The 24002-nt window shown below is 41.3% G+C and overlaps 1 protein-coding gene across 16 annotated transcripts in view; it reads right to left on the minus strand.

Moving 5' to 3' along the window:
* Nucleotides 1-1207: 1207 nt before the first annotated feature.
* Nucleotides 1208-24002, minus strand: part of kif1b (kinesin family member 1B) — a 98458-nt gene continuing 75663 nt past the window's right edge. For 10 of the 16 annotated variants that reach the window (XM_034173254.1, XM_034173251.1, XM_034173253.1 and 7 more), the window contains 26 exons: nucleotides 21125-21273; nucleotides 19944-20122; nucleotides 19707-19844; nucleotides 18708-18959; nucleotides 17304-17422; nucleotides 16301-16386; nucleotides 15832-15961; nucleotides 15413-15566; nucleotides 14094-14184; nucleotides 13884-14002; nucleotides 13720-13775; nucleotides 10131-10239; nucleotides 9705-9771; nucleotides 8735-8819; nucleotides 8189-8294; nucleotides 6218-6332; nucleotides 5993-6126; nucleotides 5834-5895; nucleotides 5608-5753; nucleotides 5066-5326; nucleotides 4909-4980; nucleotides 4638-4759; nucleotides 2206-2358; nucleotides 1812-2004; nucleotides 1599-1717; nucleotides 1208-1515 (listed from right to left, as the gene is read on the minus strand). In XM_034173254.1, the coding sequence (XP_034029145.1) occupies nucleotides 1473-1515; nucleotides 1599-1717; nucleotides 1812-2004; nucleotides 2206-2358; nucleotides 4638-4759; nucleotides 4909-4980; nucleotides 5066-5326; nucleotides 5608-5753; nucleotides 5834-5895; nucleotides 5993-6126; nucleotides 6218-6332; nucleotides 8189-8294; nucleotides 8735-8819; nucleotides 9705-9771; nucleotides 10131-10239; nucleotides 13720-13775; nucleotides 13884-14002; nucleotides 14094-14184; nucleotides 15413-15566; nucleotides 15832-15961; nucleotides 16301-16386; nucleotides 17304-17422; nucleotides 18708-18959; nucleotides 19707-19844; nucleotides 19944-20122; nucleotides 21125-21273 (3260 nt within the window). In that variant the 3' untranslated portion in view covers nucleotides 1208-1472. The remainder of the gene's footprint in view (nucleotides 1516-1598; nucleotides 1718-1811; nucleotides 2005-2205; nucleotides 2359-4637; nucleotides 4760-4908; nucleotides 4981-5065; nucleotides 5327-5607; nucleotides 5754-5833; nucleotides 5896-5992; nucleotides 6127-6217; nucleotides 6333-8188; nucleotides 8295-8734; nucleotides 8820-9704; nucleotides 9772-10130; nucleotides 10240-13719; nucleotides 13776-13883; nucleotides 14003-14093; nucleotides 14185-15412; nucleotides 15567-15831; nucleotides 15962-16300; nucleotides 16387-17303; nucleotides 17423-18707; nucleotides 18960-19706; nucleotides 19845-19943; nucleotides 20123-21124; nucleotides 21274-24002) is intronic. The other 6 variants (XM_034173263.1, XM_034173262.1, XM_034173265.1 and 3 more) reach the window with 4 other exon arrangements.

The following is a 24002-nucleotide window of genomic DNA, read 5'->3' on the forward strand; positions in this document are numbered from 1 at the left end:
AGTTCATTATCGCCCGTCTGTATTACACAGAGCTCTGCTGTGTGTTGAAACAGAAGCACCTGAAGCACCAGATTTTAAACAATTTAGCAGCTGTGTGAAGTCACAGCAGATATTTTCTTGAAAATAAGAATTCAAGACTTTGAGTGGGTTTCGTCCCTCAAGTAAACCTTCAAACACCGAACGGTCCAGTGTAGCTTTGATATGTGCCTCATCAGTGTGACTGACGACGTGCAAACAATCTCATTCACCCTTTTCTCCCTGTGGATAATGTCCAAAATAAGGTGAAATTCTCAAATAAATGCCCTGTTTTACATATCATATACATCCTCACAAATAAGCTTTAAAATGCTTTAGTAACAAAAAAAAAAACCTGATGAGTTTGTGAGTTAAATTCAAGATTGCAAAAAGAAAAACAAGTGACGTGCGTTCAGTCTGCTGATCATTCCTTCAGTTTAGCGATAAAAAGCCGACCGCTTCACAGCTGTTTGTCCTGAAAAACTTTTCAAAGTACATAACGTCCTTCCACCTCTCCGTCTTTTTGCCTCCACGTGTTTAAACAAGAAGATATCAGCCAATAAAGCTCAGCGCAAGAAATCTGCGCTCGTCAGCGACGATCCGACGTCTCATCTTCTTGCGTTTCTTCGGTGTGCGTGTTTTAAGTAGTCGCTCGCTGAGTGGCGAGTGTGACGTAACTATCATGTAACAGTGGACGCTGACGCTGCTCTTATGTGTGTCACCAATTTTGCATTCTGATCAAAAAAGGCCATAAGGCGGCACTAGAGTCTACATTAAGACAAGGCAGCAGCCTGATGCAAATCTTATGAAGAAGAAAAATCTTATTAGCAGCAACCGCTCATAAACTAGCCTCATGTTTTTGGAGCAGAGCGCATTTTCTCTTCATGGTTTCAACTGTAGATAATCAGATTTATTTTGAGGGCGAGGAAAAAAGTAAACCTTGGTTTCTCCTGAGGACTGCTGCAGTTTACATGCGAGCATATCAATATATAGATATTTAAAAAAGAAACAAAAAAACTGAAGAAAAACTTACAATAAAATGAAACTCTTCCCAGGAGACAAATAACACTGATTGGGACGGTTTTTACAGATGCTCAAACTGAAAGACAGTGGGGGATGAAAAACCGTTTCCAAGGAATCGTGCACACACAAGCAGACTACTACAACATGCTACTAGTTTGGACGAGTTTGGGGGGGGGTCGAAGAACGACGACAAGCGAATCCAAAATCGGATCCAGATGATGGAAACAAAAGTTGAAAAAGTGCGGCAGAGGAGAATGGAGAGAAGCTGAGGTGGCAGAAGCTGGAGGCAAATTTTTCTGGAACTGAAACTTTTTTTAGTCGCATGAAGAGACTTAAGCCACAAAGTCTACTTACAAGAGAAAACTGTCAAGAACCACAATGATTAGTAAGTGTTAACACTGGGACAGTTCAGAGGTTGTCCAGAAGGCGCCGTTTCAGTTCTTCAACAGGCCGCTGCGCCTCCGTGCCAGCTTTGATCTGTGGGAAGGAGATGGTTCAGTGAAGAGGAGGAGGATCTCTGTGGAGGAGGTGCAGGAGGTCCACGTGAAACGTGCACATACCTTATCGTTCCTGCTAACAGTGGGTTGAAAGCGTACAGCCAGTCGTTCATGTCCTTCTCGTTGTTGGCCTGCAAGAGGATTCCTCTGTGTTTTGTGCACACAGCAAAAGTGTTGGGAGTCTAAAAAAATAAACAAGATAATTGGGGGGGTTTCAGAATTTGGTCTTACAAGCTTCAGCTGTTTGTCTATTAGACAGATGGGTGACTGGTCTACCTTGAGCATGGCCTGCTGGTCTTCGCTGTATTCCACCTGCGCTGTGGAAAGGTTGATGACACCGCGCTCCACTGGGTCCTTGTCGTTGTTGTAGATGAAGACATACGGCCGACGCACAACCACAAAGTGCTTCACCCACGAGTTGGAGCGTGGTTCCATGAAGCTCAGGAAACCCTTCTTGGACACCACCGACCTGACCAAAGAGGGAAACTGGCTCATCAGGATCACATCTGAAGGACATCTTTTTGCCTCATTTGACAGCAGAAACAAGGTGATTAAAAACAAATCCCAACCTGCCCTCAAACTGGGTCTTTACAGATCTGAAGGCTACGAGGAAATTTAATATTCAACCATTTTTTGATGACATTATTACAGCTGAAATATCAGCACTCACCCCGGTCTCATTTCTTCAATGTCAGGGACCAGGTTAAGGAACTCGTTCTTTCCAGCCCGGGCTAAGTAGGAGATCTCCAAGGCAGGAACGATCGGGAAGTTCTCATAGTCTGCGCAAGAGGGACTGGAGGCCTGGGAACTGTTCTCTGGCGTCCTGGAGAAAAGAAAAGAAAAGAAAAAAAAAAACATGTACATTACAGCAGTGCTTAATGTCACTGTTGCTTTCAGCCAAACCAGCAGAAAGAATCATGGGTAATTAAATGGCGTAAGGGCTTCTATAAGAGCGGGACATGCAGACTTCCGAACTCTTGATGCGTTGCCAGTGCTGCTTGTGGAAAGAAGCTTCCTGCACCATAACGGGCTTGAATCAGAAACAACACACAAAGAAGAAAGCACCCGATGGAGGACGTTCTCAAGGAACAAGTTAGAAATAATCAGAATTTCTTCTTTCTGTCCAATCAATCATAAAAATGTCCAGTTAAGGAACAATAAAATGATGGCTGTCTGAATTTTTTGCTGTTTATCACAATGCTAACATGGATATTTTGCCCCATTTTTGCTTATGGTCTACTGCCCCCTGGTGGCAACGTGGTACTGAAACTGTGCAGACACAAAAACGCCTGTGTGTAAGGCCTGAAACACACTGCAAGGGTCACATTCGTGTCATGGCTGCGTTGTGTGTTGATTTTCAGTCGCGTCCCAGGCATGCGTTGCATGTACAGCACTCCTCTGGAGAATAGATCAGGCAGCCCCACCCCCCACCACTTGCAGCACGCAGCTACAAAGGTAGAAAAATAAAGTGTATACATCATACTGGCAACATAAAATCATTAACACCTTTTACTGGACATTCTGAGTGTGAAAGAAGTTACAGATACGAGATAAACAGATAAACTCAATTAACTGTATAAACAGTGGCTGAAAAAAGTGACATCACTGCTGTCCAATAGACTGCTGTTACATTCTCAATGCGCATGCTCAGTAGTGTGCTAATCTCGTGTGACTAAGCATGAGCGCACACCTTTGCTGTTGGTATAGGGAGCGTTAAGTGCCTATTCATCCATAACACGTAGAAGGAGCGGCTCTCGCAACTTATTCCACAGGGCGCTTTTCTACTACCCACGATGCAAAACAGTCCTAAAACAGGATGAAACGGCTCAGTCCGACTGGTTTATAAAGTGCAGAAGTGGCAACTCGCCCGAAAAACAAAAGTAAAGAACTGCACACTCGGCCAGATGTTTTGCAGCTTACAGTGCATGTTTTACTGTTTCTAAATGCTTGAAAAATACTGAGTTGCTTTCTTTTCATGACGACTGGAGGAAAAAGTGTTTCTGATGAATGAATGGAATGTTGCGTCGACTGCCTGACAGCACTATCTGATGGAAAAGTCTGCTGTTTCTCCAGCTTTCCTCCCAAACACAGCCTTCATTTGTGCGACTCACATTTGAATGAAGCCAGTCTCACGCAAGCTATTTTTACTGTTTTAACACTGAATGATTTTTACGAATAACGCTGTGACAAAAATGTACACACAGTGTGTACAGGGTTACAGCTGACAGCACCAATATTATCTACTAAATGTTGTCTTGTTGTTCTGACTGTCACATCTGGGACATGTTTAAGGGACTTTGCATGCCTTTCTTTAGGTAAGTTACAGGGATTTGTCAGAGTGTTATCCATAGATTCAGTCACGTCCGTGTATTTACACCAGGGGTGGGTAACGTGTTCCAGAAAGGGCCAAGAGGGTGCAGTTTTTCTTTGCAGCCACTGACTCCAGCAGGTGATTTCACTGATTAATTGATTCCATCTGCTGAAAGTGATATTAATCAGTGAAATCACCTCAGTGGCTGCAAAGAAAAACTGCACCCTCTTCGCCCTTCCTAGAACAAGTTGCCCACCTCTGATTTACACGGTGGATGCGCGCCCTCATCAAAAGGCGCTGCTCCCCACGGCGTTCTACATGAGCAAAACAATCTAAAAGGACTTTACTCTGGTTTATTTTAGGCAAAAACACGCTTTGCGTTGTCTGCTCGATTTCAGTGTGTGGTGGTTCACCTATTTTACTGTTTACGTTACACATTCCTATGACCTACCAGCACCTGCACTGGAGGCTGCACGGACATTTAACAGATTATACTTATATAATCATTTATTTTTTTAAGTTTATATATGATAAAACTCTCAACATGACATTTGCAGACTGCGCAGTGACACAGTTGAAACGCAGTCTGACGTGTAAATGCGCACACACGCGTAACTGTTACATGAGACCCACATGTCCGACGTACCGCAGTGTGACCCAGTCACGATAGCAAGGTGGCGCTAACATGTAGTACAGCAGTACTGACAACAACTACAAACTGTTAATGACATGAAAAAGACTTTGTGACTTTAAAATTTCATTTGAATCATCATTTGAATAAGAAGTTTTACTTCTGGTCCATAGAGCCACAGCGAGAGTCAGCCAGAGAGGGACAGGTGGAGGACGGTGTCAGGGTGGCACTACTTAAGCTCGTCACTGATGGATCACGACCAATTGGCGAGATGTCAGACAGCTTTAAAAAAAAGAGAGAGAGACATCACATACAGTTCTATAAGACCAACACTGTGTGAGGAAAAATAAAAATGCTAACTGCACTGCTGAAAGTTATAACTGACAAGCATTAGGACTTAATTTAGTTACATTTGCCGGTAAAAACCTCACCTTACAGTCGCTGATGCTGCTGCACACCTGGTTGTACTCACTGTTGAAGGTGTGTGTCAGTAGACGCAGGCACTGCAGAGACAACAAAACCCCATCGGGTCACAACACCGGATAAAGACGACAGGGGTAATTAGCGTGACGCGGTGTCGGCTCTCACCTTGGAAGCCAGCTCTTTCTCGCGGTCCACCAGGCTCTCGATGTCGGCGGAGTCGTAGCCGCTGCTCTCGCTGGGCGTGATGGCACTTTCAAAGGTGGTGCTGGAGATCTGTGAGGAGATGGAGGTGGAGGTGGACAGGGTGCCCGAGCTCATGCTGGGGGACACCAACTCGCTCAGGGACTTGGTGGCAGGAACCGTCCCCACCGGTGCAGCTTCTCCCAGCTTCTCCCTCAGCAGCAGCAGGTGGCGGGTCTTCTCCACCTGGACCAAAGTTTTTAAGGTTCAATTCATGTTTCTGTGTAGATACGTAACAATTGTGAAGTACAGCGCTACCAATATGGAGTATCCTGGCAATCATGAGTATTTTGGTGGATCCCGGAGCAGTATCACAGATATAAAGTGGTTCTAATGTTCACCTCACCTTGAAGTGAAAAACCACATTAGCTGTATAACTTGCAGTACAGACAGCGATGGACAGAACCATCATTTGGCTGTAAACGTGAAGTGAGAAATTGTAGATGAATGCGATTTTAAACACAAACCTCATGCAGCTGCTCCATCTTCTCCAACTCCCACTGGTGCTCCAGGATGAGACTGTCTCCTCTGGGCCTCCAGCCTGCCAGGTTCTCCTCTCCTCGGACATAAGCTACTGATGTGTCCAGGACCTTCCTCCTCCTCCGCTGCATTCCTGCTCCAGACAATAAGTCCTCAGTAGGATGTAAAGAAGAACACCAGCTTGACCTTGAATGATGTTTTTTGTCTTCTCACCTGGGCTTCCAGTGTCAGACATCTTACACAAGCTCAGCTCGTAGATGCCGGTAACTCGGTTGCTGTAATAAAGCCAAAGACGTCCCATTTACATAAACAGTGCATGATTCAGATACAAACAAAGTACCTGCACCTGAGCAGCAGAAATGTTCGTAGTACCAGTCTGGGGTTTTGGAGTATCCGCTCCCAAAAAGGTTCCTGAGGGACCGTGGAGGAGAGATCTTTGCATCTCGAGAATAGAAGATCATGCAGATATCTTTGGTAATAATGGCAGGTTGGATGCAATGGTCAAGCTGTAAAGAGGAGACCGACGTAGTCCATTAGCTACGCGGCTGTGAGGAAGGTAGGATTTAATGGCAGTAGCATGGCGGCGGTGTGACCCACCTCCAGGTACGCTGACAGAGTCATGTAGATCTTCTCTCCGTAAGGAGTGACTCTGTTCAGCAGCAGAGAGTTGTGCAGGGAGCTGTCCCACACCGCCTCAAAGCGATAGAATGTCCTGAAGGAAAACAAACAAAAATCAGCCTTTCTGCTGTCACAAACATTAGTGTCAGTCTGTACAGCAACACAACACATGAGGGTTTACTGTGGGACAAACTAAAGTATTCTGCTTTTAATGATTTGAGTGACAGGTGACAGAGTGAACGTGAGGAGGTTGTATTTGTAAAAACGTGGTTTAATGCTGCCTGAAACGCAGCATTTTATATTTTCCATTTACAGTAAGTGTCAGTGTGTGTGTGTGTGTGTGTGTGTGTGCAGGGGGGGGTGTTCTTTTAGCATGCAGTGGATGTGTCTGCATGTGATTTTAATTAATTTATTTATCTTGTTGGTCTAACTGGGACCTCAATGCTCTATTTTGTTCCTAAAGTACCACGTTTTGAAATGACAACTAAATTCCTTAAAATCCTAATGCATGTGAATAAGCGACTAAAACAACTAAAAATAGTTTTTAGGGGTAAGTTGTGATTTGTTTGTGTTGAAAATACCTCATTTGCATTTTTGCTTTATTTTAAAATTAAGAGGCACTATATGCAAAAAAAAAAAAAAAAAAAAAAAAAAAAAAAATGCACACTTGTAACCACATTTTACTTTATGTTACAGTATGCACAGAAAATCTGGAATCATGACTGGATTTTGAGCTTGTTTGGTGAAATGAAAACATTTTTCAGCAACCATAAAAATCACTTCTGATGCAGTATTTAAACCTCTGAGTCCAAAATGCTTTCTGGACCTTTTTTTTTTTTTTTTTTAAAGTGCTGTAATATTTTGTCTTCACTGTGGTGTCATTTTTAACTGTATTTTTCCATCCTCTTTTCTCTGCTTCAGCTGGAAATTCAGTTGAAGATTCATTACATTTTTGTCACATGACTCTGGGTGTCAGTCGAGTCACAAGTTTCACAGTTTCACTGGTTTCATTTTGGTAAAAAAAAAAAAAAAAAGGCATGCGATGTGTGATTTTGATGAAATACCACTATTTTATGGTTATTTTTTTCTGATGTAATGCTCAGTCCACGTGATTTGTTTGTGAATTTGAAAACACGAACATTTCTGACTATGATAAATTGTGTAATTTTAGCTATGTTTAATTTTTAAAAGAAAACAGACCCTTTAAATGTGCTGGTAGGTTGTGAGATTCAGAGGTTGTGTGTGTGTTTTCGTTCTCTGAGATGACTCATTTACAGTGTTTCAGTCTGACAGTAGGGGGCAGTCTTGCCTCAGAGTCAAAATGTCCTGCTGCTGTTACCAAGTTCATGAGTCACGCAGTGAATAACAGCTCAGATAAAAGTGTACATTTGGAATCCGGGTGCCACAGTGATTCAACAACAACATCAAAATAAAAACACACACTAATACAAAAAAGAGGGGACAGAGTTTACACTTAAGACTGCTTTTACTTTGCAAATGAAGTCAAAAATACATTTGAGTTTTGGGGACTAAATATGGGTCAAACTACAGGCAGACTTAATGCAACAAGAGGATTTAGTCTACAAGACTAAAGAGGAACAAGAAGGCTCTTTCAGAGAAGGATCCTTATGTCATCTGGTCTCCAGTACCTATCAATATCCTTATCAATAGAAAGCCTGAGCACAATCACGAGTCCGGCCGCAGCAGAGAGAACAAAAACAAAACAAAACAGAGAAGCACAAACCGTCAGGCAGCACAAAGATAATGGAGAAAATAAACATGAAAATTAGCAACAGCGTGAAAACAAACACTCATGCAATGAATCCACTAAAAAGACAAATCGCACACACAAAAATTATTACCACAAAATGAGGCTAAACACGAATATCAGCCAGCATAGATGGATTTTTTGATAAACACCAGGTTTCAGGGTGCAGCGGTTAAAGCTACCTGTTGGTGTTGTGTGATGACTTGATGTTCTTGGCTGAGATGATGTTGAGGGACAGGACACCGTCAGCGGCACCATCGTCCACTTCGGCCTTGTTCCTGATGCGACCTGTTGAGCACAAAGCAGCACACGGCAGGTCACGTTCGTGCTACTGTAGAAAGTCAGAAGGTGTATTTTATTAATTGACGGAGCCGCGCTGTCGCGTTGTGTGTTCACTCATTAAACCCCGTGGATCAGAATGATAGCTGCTGAAGCCAAAAATGTGAAGCGCAATTATTTCCTGCATCGCATCAGGATTAACAGTCTTAACGGCTGCTTGAAGCAATACAGATGTAGAGAGCTGGAACCCCCCCCGATGGGCATCAGACCAGGACAACTGGAGGACCTTCTCCGACTCATTTCCTTCTGGGAACTAAAGGTGTCATGTCACACTGGAAGGGTTTTGATTCAGCCGTGTGAAAGAGAAAACTCAGAAACACATTCGTTCCACTGTGACACTGAATGAGCAGCAGGGCTTTGTCTCGGCAGAAACTGCAGTCACTACTCACCCATCACCAGCTCACGAACATCCTTCCAGTGGAGCTCGCTCCCCTTCTCATGGATCAGAGTCACTGTGATCCGGCGCTGGATCCCCTAAAATAAAGAAGACCACAGTTTAAGGTTCGAGCAGGACAGGAGCGCGTCTCTTCACACGGACATCATTTTGCTTCCACGGTGTGAAATCAAAGCTGTGTGCACTTAAACGGTGCACCCAGTGCATTTCAATCAGATCCAGTGTTATGAACGCGCACACAAATGTGCACATGCCATTCAAAAATATCACATAACCTGTGTTTGGGCTGTCTCATTTTAGCAGGTTTAACCCTAACATTTTTATGGTTTCAATTTCTCTAACACCTGAAATTTGATTTAACCTTTATTTAACTAGGTAAGTTATTAAGAAAAAAATTCTTATTTACAATAACGACCTGGAAATAGCGAAGCACTTTATCAATTAATTATTCTTATAGCCATCGTAACAATGGCAAATTTTAAGATTTCAACGCTAATCACTAAATATCACTCAACAATCAGCACGCAGCTTGAGATAAAATCAAAATGTCACTTAAACCGGTATTCTGTGATAAAACCAGATATAATTCATTATATTTACGCTCAATGATAAATGACCATAAAGAGTAAGAACTGGAATCAAAATAGCTTCCCAGATCACAACTGTCCACAGGAAAGGACTCTAGAACAAAAGACACTAGTGCCAAAAAAAAAATAAAAAAAAATGGATAATTACAATCGGAGCACATTTTTTTCCTAAAAGGGAAGCTAAAATATTTTGCTCTTGTAATTACGTTAGTATAGAATTTCCCAGGTATGTGCTTCTTTTAATTTCACTGTACCTTGTGTATAATGACAATAAAAAGCATTCTATTCTATTCTGTTAGCTAACATGAACAAACCAAAATACACGTGAAGCAAAATTATATGACAGTGACTAAGAGAAAATGTGTAGTTGTTTAGTACCTGGTGCAGGAGGTAGGTGCCCTGGCAGGGCAGCCCTCCGCTGTGATCCACCACAGCAGGGATGTACCTGCAGAGGGGAGACATTCAAATATAACTGCCATATCACGAAGATCTGGGTGTACAGTCAATCTATACTTTTACTCTATGGAACTTTGAAAAACGACTAAAATAGCTCTCTAGAAAAATCCTCAGAGCCACCACACTCCAGAGCTGCCTTGGATCCTTATTGGGAACAAATCAGGCATCACCACCACACGACACACATCATACAACCACTGAGAGTGCGCACGTGCACATAAGTTCAGTCACGGGTGCCTAATACTTTTGCACGACACCATCAATTTTGTGCTGCTTTTGACGTTATGCGTTCTGAAAGCAACAGACAAACCACAACTCTGAGTATGAGTGTGGGTGTAATAAACTCACTCTCCAGTAGGTTCCAGCTCACTGATCTCGAACCAGACCAGCAGGTCGTACTTGCTGACACACTGACCCAGGCTGGACTTCGTGATGGTGTTCAGCTTGGTGGCTGGAACTGACACAATATTCAACCATTCATTTCAATCCACAGTACATTTTCAACAGGTCCAGAATTTAAAAGTCACACTGTGTATATTCTTGCCACAAGGATCCAAACGCTGCACAATAAAGTGCTTCAATTTAAAATGAGAAGTGGATCATTAGTGGATTAGTAAATTTACAGATACATGATTATGACAGAAAGTGATTGTTGAATGACACTAATGGCAAATCTGCAATCTCAAACTTTTTTTGGTAATAATCTTTTTTGATTAATAAATTAAGATAATTATTCTTTTCAAGGACACTTAATTATTTTCTGATAAGTCAATTATTCTTTTGGTTAATTTGCTAGTCAACCATAAATTCTACCATTAACTTTCAACACTGTATTCAAATATTAAATAATCACACAAATATTCACATATTTTCTTATAAAAACTACTTAATTTACCAATTTTTAAAAATACCAGCAATTAAAAAGAAATAAAATGGAAAAAAAATTAAAAAGTCATCTTTGAAAGAAAAAGTCATCTTTGAAAGAAAGGGAAAAAAAAACAAGAAATTATTTGCCCAAGACAAAAAAGATAATGATTTTTTTCTCATTACTAATTAATCTTTTCTGGATTATTTTCTGGGTTAATCAATAAGTCATTTGGTTAATAAAATCTCAGAAAATAGTGAAAACAGGCTGTGTTTTCCAAAGACAAAGATCATGTCTTTAAAATGTGTCATTTTGTCCAAAAACCAAAGATGTTCAGTTTACTGTTAAGACAGGAGACAAGAAACTGGTAATGAAAAACCCCAAAATATTTATGAAGCTGAAATCAGACTTTTAACTAAAATCAATTTTCAAAGTAGTTTGCCAATAATTTAATAATCATTAAACACTGCACAGCTACTGTAAAAATGTTTAAAAGCTCTCTTAGAATCATTACTGCACTAAGCAGTAGATGGAACTACAACACATCCTGTTCAGACCTACGATGTCACGAGGTGTTAAATCACAGATTACAGCAGCGCTGACAGCACCCTGCTGTCTAACACACCGGGATTACGTTCCTTCTGAAAAAGCGTAGACTCAACAGCGCACAGATATAGTCTGTGTGCTTTCACTTCTACGAGTATTTGATATGATTCAAATGAACATTATTCCATGTGAGCAGTACTGTAACTACACTGCTGCACAACACAACAAGGTTTAAACCCTTGGATTATAGTTTATGTCAGATTATGAAAACAAAGCTTGTAAGCAACAATGAAGGGATGGAGTCAGCTGACTTTGACCTAAACAGATCTGCAGTACTAGAACTGGTGGATGTTCACCCTCGTAGACCCTACAGTACATCGGGAAAGTGTTGACGTCAATTCACTTCTTCCACATTTTGTTATATTGCAGCCTCATTCCAAAATGGATAAAATTCATTTTTTTTCCTCAAAATTCTACACATAATACTCCATAATGACAATGTGAAAAAGGATGTTTTTTGTTTGTTTGTTTTTTAGATTTTTGCAAATTTATTTAAAAAAAAATCTCATGTACATTAGTATTCCCAGTTGTTGCCATGAAGCTCAAAACTGAGCTCAGGTGCATCCTGTTTGCACTGATCATCCCTGAAATGTTTCTACATCTTAATTGGAGTCCAGCTGGGAAACGTTTCACTGTTTGGACATGATCTGGAAAGACACATATAAGGTCCCAGAGTTGACAGTCAGAGCACAAACTAAGCACAAAGTCAAAGGAATTGTCTGTACAGTCCTGTCTCGGACTGTAGACCTTCGAGACAGGATGGTCTCGAGGCACAAATCTGGGGAAGAGTACAGAAACATTTCTGCTGCTTTGAAGGTCCCAATGAGCACAATGGCCTCCACCATCCATGAAAGGAAGAAGTTCAGATCCACAAGGACTCTTCCAAGAGCTGGCCGCTCGTCTAAACTGAGCGACCGGGGTAGAAGGGCCTTAGTCAGGGTGGTGACCAAAAGCCTGATGGTCACTGTCAGAGCTTCAGCATTCCTCTGTGGAGAGAGGAGAATCTTCCAGAAGGACAACCATCTCTACAGCAATCCACCAATCAGGCCTGTATGGTAGAGTGGACAGACATAAGCCACGCCTTAGTACAAGGCACATGGCAGCCCACCTGGAGTTTGTCAAAAGGCACCTGAAGGACTCTCAAACCATGAGAAACAAAATTCTCTAGTCTGATGAAACAAAAATTGAATTCTTTGGTGTGAATGCCAGGTGTCATGTTTGGAGGAAACCAGTCACCATCCCTACAGTGAAGCATGGTGGTGGCAGCATCACGCTGTGGGGATGTTTTTCAGCAGCAGGAACTGGGAGACTAGTCAGGATTGAGATGAACTGAAATGAATGCAGCAATGTACAGAGACATCCTGGATGAAAACCTGCTCCAAAATGCTCTTGACCTCAGACTGGGTGACGGTTCATCTTTCAGCAGGACAATGACCCTAAACACACAGCCAAGATATCAAAGGAGTGGCTTCAGGACAACTCTGTGAATGTACTTGAGTGGTCCAGCCAGAGTCCAGACCTGAATGTGATTGAACATCTCTGGAGAGATCTGAAAATGTCTGTGCACCGACGCTCCACATCCAACCTGATGGAGCTTGAGAGGTGCTGCAAAGAGGAATGGACCAAACTGCCCAAAGATAGGTGTGCCAAGCTTGTGGCATCATTTTGAAGAAGACTTGAGGCTGTAATTGCTGCCAAAGGTGCATCAACAAAGTATTGAGCAAAAGGTGTGAATACTTATGTACATGAGTTTTGTATTATTATTTTTAACAAAATTTGCAAAGACAAAAAAAAAACAACAACTTTTTCATGTCATTATGGAGTGTTGTGAGGGAAAAAAATTAATTTATTCCATTTTGGAATAAGGCTGTAACCTAACAAAAAGTGAAACAATGAATAATTTCCGGATGCACCGTACAGCCACCAAAACACAGCACTAGCATAAAGGCTACATCGCGGGTGTATCTAATGTCTGGTGTCTTAGATACTACTGTGTCCGCTGTACCAACCATGGTGCTTGGGCACAGTTAGCACAGGGTCACTGGGCACTGGGAGGAAGGGGAAGTGAGAGAGCTGATCAGCCTCGTCCTCCAGGCTAGCGACGGCAGAGGCAGCCAGAGAGTTGGCGTGCTCGGACAGCGTGTCCAGCACCTTGCCGTTGACATAGCCACTCATCAGGTAGCGGATCAGCTCTATCTTACGAGTGTGGTCTGGGAACGGAATGTATGATGGTGGTATGAATAGTGAACGAGATGATGTGGAAGGAGGAGCAGTTGGGTAAGTGGATTATGGGTAGAAAGGAAATGATTAAAAAAAAAAATCCAGCGAAAGCGAGAAATGAAAGAAAAGTGGAAGGAAATATGAGGCATGCAAATATCACAGACAGAAGAAATGTGCTGCTATAAAGGCAACTGATATGAAACAGTTTTAATATGTGAAGTTCAGTACAGAACATGATGTTCTTACCTGGTTTGGACAGGGGCATGGGGATAGGATAGTATTTTCGTGATTGCATTGGAGGACTGTTGGAACAAAAACATTTTACTCAAAGATACATGAAGCATTTTCTGGCTAACTGGTATAATTTATTAAAATAAACCCCAGAAAATCATTTGGTTAATACCACAAACCTGATCAGGTCCTGACCCTGATAATGCAGCGGGTGCTGCTGGTAGTGACCAAACACTTCAAACACAATGGGCTTGTTCTTGATGTACTCGATAAACGACTCCGTCACCTCAACTGAAATCTGCTCCGTGAATGAGAATGAAGGAGCCACGTGAATGAGAAGAAAGTTGTTCAAAGTGCATGTTTGTTTGTGGAAGTGTTTGTGCACTCACATTCTGAACGTGGTAAAAGCCCAGAGGAGAGCCTTTACCAGCGTTCTTCAGGGGCTCTGTGGAAAACGCCTCGTCGTGACGATGCAGGAAACTGAGGAAGACAACGGAAATTATGGCTGAACTGCTGGATTTATTGCTGAGAGAAATAAAGTTTTTTTTATGGTGGCAAAAATAACTTAATTGTTTAAGAATGTAATGACAATGAAATTCTTCACTTTGTGCTTTTGGTGCTCTACAAGAAAGCAATATTACCCCATATCTGCATTTATCAAATCATTAAACAAACTTTTTATTTTGCAAATCATTCAAATTTTTGATTTGATGGTGATCATGCGATTATACATTCCAAGTTACAATCTCATAATTGTGTTTAGTTGTAATAATAATCACTAATTTCATCCGTTAAAACCCACAACCGACTGGTGGGTAAAAATTCTTATAGCACATGTAAAGCATCTGGAGCCCCACCATCATTACGGCACACACAATTTTTTTTATAATCTTGATAACACTTGTAGGTAAAAATGTAAGGAATCTTTTTTTGTTGTCCATTTTTTGTTAAATAAATGATCAAATAAATTAATTTTTTCCCTTCATTTATGCCATTTATAACTGTCTAACTCCTTTTGGCTTCTGCCTTGTGGGGTCACCACAGCAGAGCTGCACATTGATTTGGCACAGGTATTTGATCGTACTTTTGCAGGTAGCTGGCCCCAAACTGTGGAACAAGTTACCCCCAATTTACACAACATTTCTGACCTAGCACATCTTAAATCAAAGCTCGAGACTTTATTTATAATGGCTTTTAATTCCTAGTGGCATTGTGACATGTTTTGTTTGTATGTGTTTTTTATTTATTTATTTATTTATTTTTTACATTCTGTTGTCGGTTTGCTTTTATTCTTGTGAATTTTATTCCTTGGTTTTACTGTAAGACACTTTGGTCACCTTTTGGCTGCTATAAAGGGTGATATCACTAAATACTGAAGTTTTAGTATGCCAGATGTCCTTCCTGACTGCGTCAAATAAATAATATTTGAGCTCCACCTACTTGTAGTCATGACTGTGGTGTTTCCGTAAAGGTGCAGAACGTGCATGTTCAGCGAAAAATCAGCCCAGAGCAAAATAATAACAGGACGAAAACAAAAAAAAAAAAGTCTGGACATTGTTTGGGTTCAAAAGACAAAATGGTATAGTTTCTAAAACTTATGTTGTTTTATTCATTTTTCTGAATTCTAAAGGATAAATGAAAATCAGAATAATTACTGCATTTACAATATTACTAATATATACATATACACTTATTTTCCCAAACTCACTTGAACTGGCAGAAGATGTCTGCGTACTCGGGTGGGACGCCACTGGCCTGCAGCACAGTGACGCGGAATGTGAAAACGCTGCCCACATCCAGCTGGCCAGGCAAATCGTCGCAACGACTCATCTTGGTCTCGCTGATGTTACCCAATTTGAGGTCTGAGGAAAGCAACAAAACCACTTTAGGAATCCTGCGCTCCGTAATCTGCATTTGAATTCTGTGGCCATCATCACCATTGTGATTTGTGGAGCAAATTCTTCAAAAGCTTTTGTTTGCATGATCTCACAAAGCCAGAAAAAAGCATGTGTCTCATTTCCATAATCTAAGATTCTGCTTTCACCAGGACCATCTGCTGTGTGCGTTTCCAACCAGGGTGAGGTGAAAATTTATGAACGTGGAAAAGTAAATGTCTGGCGGCCGTACCCATCTCATTGATTCTGTTGAGCTCCTCTGAGGGTGTGATGACCTCTGAACTCTGACCCTGACCTTCCACAATGCGCAGCTCTTCCAGGGACATGCCGGAGCGGGTCAGAACCGTGGAGGGAAAATCACTCTGATGGGATGAGACATGGCAATGCAGGAAGATAAACATATAGGTGGTGTTAAAAAGTAAAAAATTTAACAAAAAGAAACGTACTTTATTTTGTAACGGGGTGGGGTAGGGTAGGGGAGTACTTGTGTTGGGAACTACTAAAACAATTCAAAATCTTGCCACTACTATTGCTTCGTTTATTTTTTTTAGCTCATTCAAACAAGGATTTTGTTGCAAAAGCAACAAAAAAAAGTTCACTTTCACATCCTGTGGTGGCTTTGAAGGGTTTGTGTGTTGCAAGCTCATGCGTGCGCACGCATGCACGCACGCACACACACACACACTTGACTCAGAATTTACCTTTTTGAAGTACTCGTCATCAAATGAAATCTTGGCGGTTCCCGACTGTCTAACTCCTGAGCCGTAGTCTGGGGCCTCCTCATCAGCTACAAAGAAACAAATCATCCTCTTATCAAGATGGATCACAGAAACGGAAAACTGTCAAAACGTATCGCAGAAAATCGATGGGAATTTTCTCCCCATCACCGGATCAGTGGTTTTAAAGATTCTCCCAACATTTTTACAAAAAAATAAAGCTCTACTGATATAAAGGATTAGTAGAATTACTACAGGGTGTCCCCCCCAAAAAGTGCCACAAAAATAAAGCCATAGAAAATCTATACACTTTTGGATACTGATATCAGTCATTTGTCATTTTGAAGCACATCACAGGGAATTTTATCTCTGGTGGTTCATTTCTAATTTCACCTTAGTTTGTACAAATTTTGGCATTCGCAAGATGTGCTCAGTATGTGCACCGCTCCTCTGGTTCATCCAGATCTGCCTTTGTTAACAGTTCTATTGTTTGAAACTTCTCTACAATCCTCCATATTGTCTTTCAGTCTGGAGCTTTTTTAACTGCAACATGACTTTGATATTGTAATCAGGTTTGTACGATCAATTCGATCTCAAAGTAGAGTTTCAACAGTTTCCTTTTTTGCTCGATTGTAAGCGGCATCCTCATTGGATCAGTCTCAAACTACATCAGAAGCAATTCCTCACATATATCTTGATGTCTGGGAAAAAAAAAAAAAAAAAAAAAAACAGAATTCAGATTAGCCATTGCAGAATTGGAGCCAAATGATTTTGTGGCATTTATTCTTTTTGGAACACACTGTATTTTAAGCAATCTGGATCTTCCCAAATTCATCAGCCTTATTAGAGAAAGTCTTGATTTTGAAGTTCCGAGGTTTATCTCAGACACTACAACTCGTACGTCACCACACAGAAATAATGGCTCTATTTTTAAGATATTATACATTATATTACTTGTCTTACTCCCGTGAGAAGCCTGATTACTCACCAGCTATAGCCTGGACCCCCACACGCAGAAAACCTCGCACCTCTCCCTTCTCTGTTACTATGGCAACACGGTGAACAAGTGGCACAGGGTACAGCAGGTTGCTCAAGTACACAAACGCTCTGAGATCAAAAAGAAAAAAAGAGAAATTCTAGAATACAGCAGAACTGAATCACACAATTCCCAAAAAACATGAATGTGATGAAGCCATTTCAAGATGAGCAGTGAGAGTTCCCGATTATTTGTAGAATGTGTACACAATTTTACAGATCATGTAACATACATGGCCCAGTTCCAGTATGTAGCTTCATTTAAAACAGACAACTTTAAAAATATGCAGCAAAAAGAAAAAAAAAAAATCTGAACATAAAATAACACAGAATACTGAAGCAGCAGCTTTAAACACCCACTTTTTTTTTTTTAAATGGTGTGACAGCAGCGTTGACAGATTGCCTGGGGCGCAGCAGTAACCTACATCAAACGGTTTATTACCCCGTTATCCTCACAGTTTATTCTGTGGGTCTATTTGCTTTGCTGTACCCCTGGTGACCCGCTCTTTCTGCACTGCTCTGCTCTCTTTGCTTCCCTCACAGGTATCCTCAGGACAGATTTTAATCTGCAGATTCTCTGAGGTCATGTGACGCAGGTATTTGAGCCACAGTTGCTGCTGCAGAGAGTCCATCTGACTTGCAGCGTTATTGATCTGTCATCTTGTTAAGAGGCCGGCTTGCTGTATTTCTTACAACACTGAGGCTGCGGCGTGGGGCCGCGATTTCAAAAGCTGCTGCGGTATAGTGATGGGTCTCAACATATCAAAAACAAACATGCACTTTTCTGAGTGACAACTACCATAGTGTAAAAAGATTAAACATGGTTATGAAAAGAGGATCTGAGCCACACGTTAATAAGTTAAACAACAGAAAACATACATACACTGTATAACAGCTCCAGGAGATTAAAATAAAAGACAGCAGATGAGCAGATATTCATGAATAGAAGATTATTCATTCAGCGCTGTGATGGTGGCGGGATGACGCGACATCACACTGGGTAGCTGGAGAAAAATGGATGCTGGCTTTTTGATTTTTTTGGAGGAACTAAGTCTAAATTAAAATCAGCTCTGTGCATACTGAAGTATGACTAATCACATAAAAAAAATAAAATCCATTTTATCCCTGCTAAACCTCCATGAATACAAAGATCTGAGTCTGAATCTACTCTTCCATTGAAAAAAGGTTTATTGATAATTCACAGATGATATGCAGCATGTTCATCTTAAAAAAAAGTTTTTAATCGTAGGTTTTGTGGGCCACCATCTCCAAAACTAACACTAAAAACCAGCATCCATCTAAATTCTTCCCCCAACCTGCGTGGAGGATGTAGGAATTCTCCCTGCCGGTCACCAACCTTCCCACCAGGATGAACCAGGGGGAGCGGTCGTAGAAGGGATCCTGGCCATCGCTGAAGATGTCCGAGCCCTCCTCAGTGCCGGCGTCAGAGCTGGTGTCGTCCACAAATGCCTCGTCATCAATCAAGTCAGACATCTCACTGTGGCGTTCATCCGCCAGCTCGGTGATCTCTGAGTCACTGGTGGAGAAAGTAGGCGAAGGCGTGCGGTCGGCCAGGTGCTCATTAACACAGCCATGGAAGATGGGGGAGCTGAGACGGTTGGTGGGTTTGGAACAGGGGTAAAAACCAACAAAATAAATATAACAGCAAAGGTTACACAGAATGTTTCCCTCATGATGACATTCTCGTTTGTGCCACAAAGCTGAAAGGCAGATATGATTTCACTTAAAAAAATAAGGCATCAGCAGAAGTTATGTGCCTTCACAAAACTACAACATCACTACAATGACTACAAATGTCCACATTAATTAACTTTAGTGTCATTTAACACACTTTGTATGAACTGCAACAGATGGATCAACAGAGGAAAAGTAGTGACCACACTGAAACAACATAAAGAAAAATAAAAATACATTTCCAAACATGACATTGGGGGGGGGGGGGGGGGGGGGGGGGGGGGGGGAAATCAAACTACAAGTAAAATGAAATAAAAAGCTTCAAATGAAATGTCAACAAATGTAACATCAAATAATGAAAATGGGAAAAACAAATTCAATTGTTTATACGAGTGACTAAATACAAGAGACATAAATTAAATGTGAAATCACTGAAATGAATCAAAGTAACAAAATTTCAACATAAAAATGAAACTGACAAATGCAGAAAGAAAAAAAATCATTCTGAAAACAAAAACAAACCACTGAGAACCCAGGCAGAAATGAATAATATTTATGTGCACCAATAAAAATTTCAGGGATGTGTTCAAACTGGATATTTAGGAACAGTTTATAATAACAACAACAACAAGCATTTTTTCCCCACTGTTGCATTACATACCTCCCAACTAGTTTAAACCAGTGGAAGCGGTCGTAGAAAGGGTCATTTCCTGTCATAGTACCCTCACTGTCCTCCTGATGTGTGGAAGTCATCTCCCCAGCGCGGTCATACATCTCCCTCATTTGGTCCAGCCTCTGCCTTCAAACAACAGCATGGTGCATTATCAGGATAAAGGATGTTAAAAGATTACATCCACCAAAATTCATAAGACACCACGACTCTGTTAACGGGCCTTACTTCAGTTTATCAAGGGACCAGTAGTGAGTGGCTCCATTCTTAAGATCTTGGACCTCTACAGCCACCACAGTACGTGGAAAAGGCCGAGGGTCACGGTCTTTCTCCGGGTTTGTGGGCAGCAGCTCAGGAGGAAGCGGCGAGTACAGCGTATCTGTTAGCAACACAAACTGGAACTGGACCTGAAGGATAGAGAAGTTTGTATAAACTTAGAAAAAAGTGAACCAAGTCAGGAAATCCAACATGTCAGACAAGGCAAGTGTCATTTTAGTAAGACTGTATTTCACGGCTGATGTTCAAATCAATACCACCCTTCATTTAGTGCCTTTTCCCCATCCCAGCATCCACCGATGTCAATATTGTAAAATCAATGAACAACACAGAATTTACTTTATAAAGATGAATTAAGACTGCCTTAAAAATGTCTGTGACTCAGCCACCATTTCAGTCTTTTTGCACTAACTACACAACGTGGCTGTAACCATGTGAGGATTACAAAAACCTGTCCTGAAAGTGACAGTGAAACAGCTTCCTACTCTGGTGATTTAAGGACTCTATGCACCATCTCAGGCAATCGCTACGACTGCAGCCAAGTGTCCACTTAAAAATCAATTTAGGTCAAACACAATCTATCGGTGCACTGAAAGCTATTATTTGGATTTGCATCTGCAAATTGGTAGATCACTGTTGTGTTTCACAAAGTGCTAAGAAACTGATAGAACACTAGATTTTGCAGCTTCCATTTACTTTTAAAAATAACTTCTTATAGGGACTCCAGATCCCCCTTTAAACTCCACCACTATAAATCTTGATGTACAGGGTGATAATAGTCTAGGGATGAGGACATACATTTCAAATTAATAGATGTCATTATTGATTCTGCTCATCAGTCCAATTCTTTATCTATCCCTGATTAATTTGCGAGAAAAATGTAGGGCTACACAGGTTTTCAAAGCCAATGCAGCGGTTTCCCTTCTTGCTAGATAGAGTCAGATGTCATGATGCCAGACGTGACATCATGACACGCATGTCTTCGAACAACATGCTAACATTGGTAAGAGTAAATGATGCCTGAAATTTACGATTCCCATAGATTGAAAACATTGGAGCTTGTTCTTGAGTCCCTTCCTGATACAAGCCAAAGCCTAACTCACATTCATGTGTGCCAGTGACATTTTACCAACCTTTTTCTTGAGCTCCACACTTATGGCGTTGGCCTCCTTCAGATAAACGGCGTTTCCCCACAGCTGGTCACGCAGGGAGGTGAACTGATGGTACCTCCACTTCCTGAAGGCCCACTGAGCCAGCTCAAACTCATGCTGAGTCCATGGCACTGCAGCCACATGACAAACAGTGGTGCAGTTAACGTGACAGTAACACAATGAAGATGCACACACACACACAAAAAAAAAACGCCAAAGGGGTCAATTTACGGTTGAACACACATTTAAGTGTTGTCAGATTATCTCTTAAACAAACCTTGCTGTTTTTACTCAGATGTGGTTTCAACTGCACCTGACCTTTACTTTAACTGCAAGTGACTCTTATACAATTCACCTAAAATCCCCTGGAGGTCACTGTATCTGACGAGCCACCTGCTAACCTGATGCAAGTTTAAAGGCCTGGTCACACGCACTTAACGAAGGGCAACAAAGCCCAAACAAAACAAGAAATCTAGACTTTCGCTGGCATCATTTAACCTTCGTGCAGCTTCATTCCTGCAGCTGGCGCTTCATCAGGGTTTTTAAACTGTTGAAAAAATTTGAACGAAGGGCAACGAAAACCTCAATTCATCTGTATTTTGTTTTGCTGTAGTTCTTCAGTTTTTGTTCAGCTTTGTTAAAAATGAGCCTCAGTTCATTTACCATAAAGACATTCCAGAAAGAGGATCCATAATTACCTGATATATGAAAGTCCTTGATTCACAGCAGTCTTTTTATTTTCATGTTTTTTTTTTTATTTATATTATTTTAAAATCATAACTCCAAGAGTGATTCCAATTAAGGCAAGACGTTCCAGACAGGAAAGGATGAGTTATTTAGGTGATGGTCTAGTGGTTAAGCGTTGGGCTTGAGACCAGAGGATCCTCAGTTCAAACCCCAGCCTGACTGGAAAATCACTAAGGGCCCTTGGGCAAGGTCCTTAATCCCCAAGTTGCTCCCGGTGTGTAGTGAGCACCTTGCATGGCAGCACCATGACATCGGTGTGTGTTTATGTGAATGGGTGAATGTCAGGCATAACTGTAAAGCGCTTTGAGCGTCTGATGGTGATGGAAAAGCGCTATATAAATGCAGCCCATTTTATTTCAATGACTTTTCCTTTTGGTGTAACTGTGCATCTACATGACTGTAAAATAAACTGACAGGAAAAAAAAAATTAACTGATAATCAAACTCTGTTCTGACAATCAAATTTGCTCTGTTTTAATTGAATCCAAGTACTGTATCATGTTTCAGTGGAATTTCTGAAACACTTTCTCAACAGTCTATGATAAAATGACTGATATGGAAAACAAAAAATCTGTAAGCTAATATGTGTTAAATTGCCATGGTTGCACATGACAAAGCTCAGGTTCTCCTTAATTAAATTTTGAGAATAACATGATGCTGATGTCAATGACATCCAGGTCTTCAATCATTTGATAGAGCACTTTTCAAGACAGCCAAAGCTGTTGCATTATTCATTCATTTGCAGATTCACACATTGGTGGTGATAAGCTGCTAGTGTAGCCACAGCTGCCCTGGGGCAAACTGACAGAACCATGGCTGCTATTCTGCGCCTACAGCCCCTCTGACCACCGCCTCATTCATACACAGGCAAGGTGGGTTAAGTGTCTTGCCCAAGGACACAACGGCAATATGCAGATTTTGACTGGTTGGAAGTTGGATTTGAACCGCTGACCCTTCGGTCACAAGACGGCTCGCTCTACCACCTGAGCTATTGCCTATATGGTGAAAGTGTCAAACATTCACAGAGATTCACTGATCTTAGCCGTACCATTCATGTCTGGTTTCTTTTGTTTTTGAGACAGACACCGAGAGGAGCCTATGGTGTCATGATGTTGCTGGACAGATATTTGGAAATGCAAATGATCTTTGCAGAAAAATGCAGGTCCAAGTCTGTATGGTCCTGGTGCTGCTTGACTTCATGTATGGTTGAGGGAGTCGGACACCAACGCAATCAAAGGACATGAATGACTGGACGTTGTTGGCAATAGATCTATTTGGAGGATCCTTTGATATCATTGGAATGACTCTGTGCCAAACAAATATAAATTGGGGAGACTGATGAGGCGTACCACCTGTATTGTAACGGAACAACATTTTTGTCATGTGGTATGCTTACTGGACATGATTCAGCATGCAGTTTCTTGAGGACCGCATCAACTGGGAAAGGCCAAAAGGATGCCCATGTATCACCCAGCTGCAATAGATCAACCCCTACTTACAGAAGATGGGGAAGGACCAATTGTCTGCCTGGGTGGTTGCCATCCAGTGTGGTAACTGCAGTTACACGCACCAGCACACGCTTTCAGATCTGACCAGATATGTGCAAGTGATCAACAAATATATCATAAAGAACTAATACGGCACAATGAAATCAGTTGCTTTCCTCTGAATGAGGTGAGGCAGGTGGATTGTAGGTAAACTTCAAACATACTGTTTAGCCGAGTCCCCCCTAAAGTAAAATGTAGCGCTATTTTAAATCAGGTTTAACTTAAATCTGAGTCAGTTTAGCTGTTAACCATTTTAAACCAAAGTTAAGTGACAGAACCACAACCCAAAAAAAGTTTTACCATAGCCTGATTATAGCCCAATTACAATTCAATTGATTTCATTTATGTAGCGCCAAATCACAAAAAAGTTCCCTCAAGGCGCTTCACAAGTAAGATCTAACCGTACCAACCCGTAGAGCAAGCACAAAGGAAACAGTGGTAAGGAAAAACTCCTACTAGTCCATACTATTAGGAGAACTTGATAACTCATCATTATCATATTTTCAGCTCAGTTGCTGTTAACGGTAGCTGCAGTTATAACCCTTTTACAGAAATAAATCCAGCAGC

The sequence above is a fragment of the Thalassophryne amazonica genome, chromosome 6 (genome assembly GCF_902500255.1).
Source record: "Thalassophryne amazonica chromosome 6, fThaAma1.1, whole genome shotgun sequence".
NCBI classification, from domain to species: Eukaryota; Metazoa; Chordata; class Actinopteri; order Batrachoidiformes; family Batrachoididae; genus Thalassophryne; species Thalassophryne amazonica.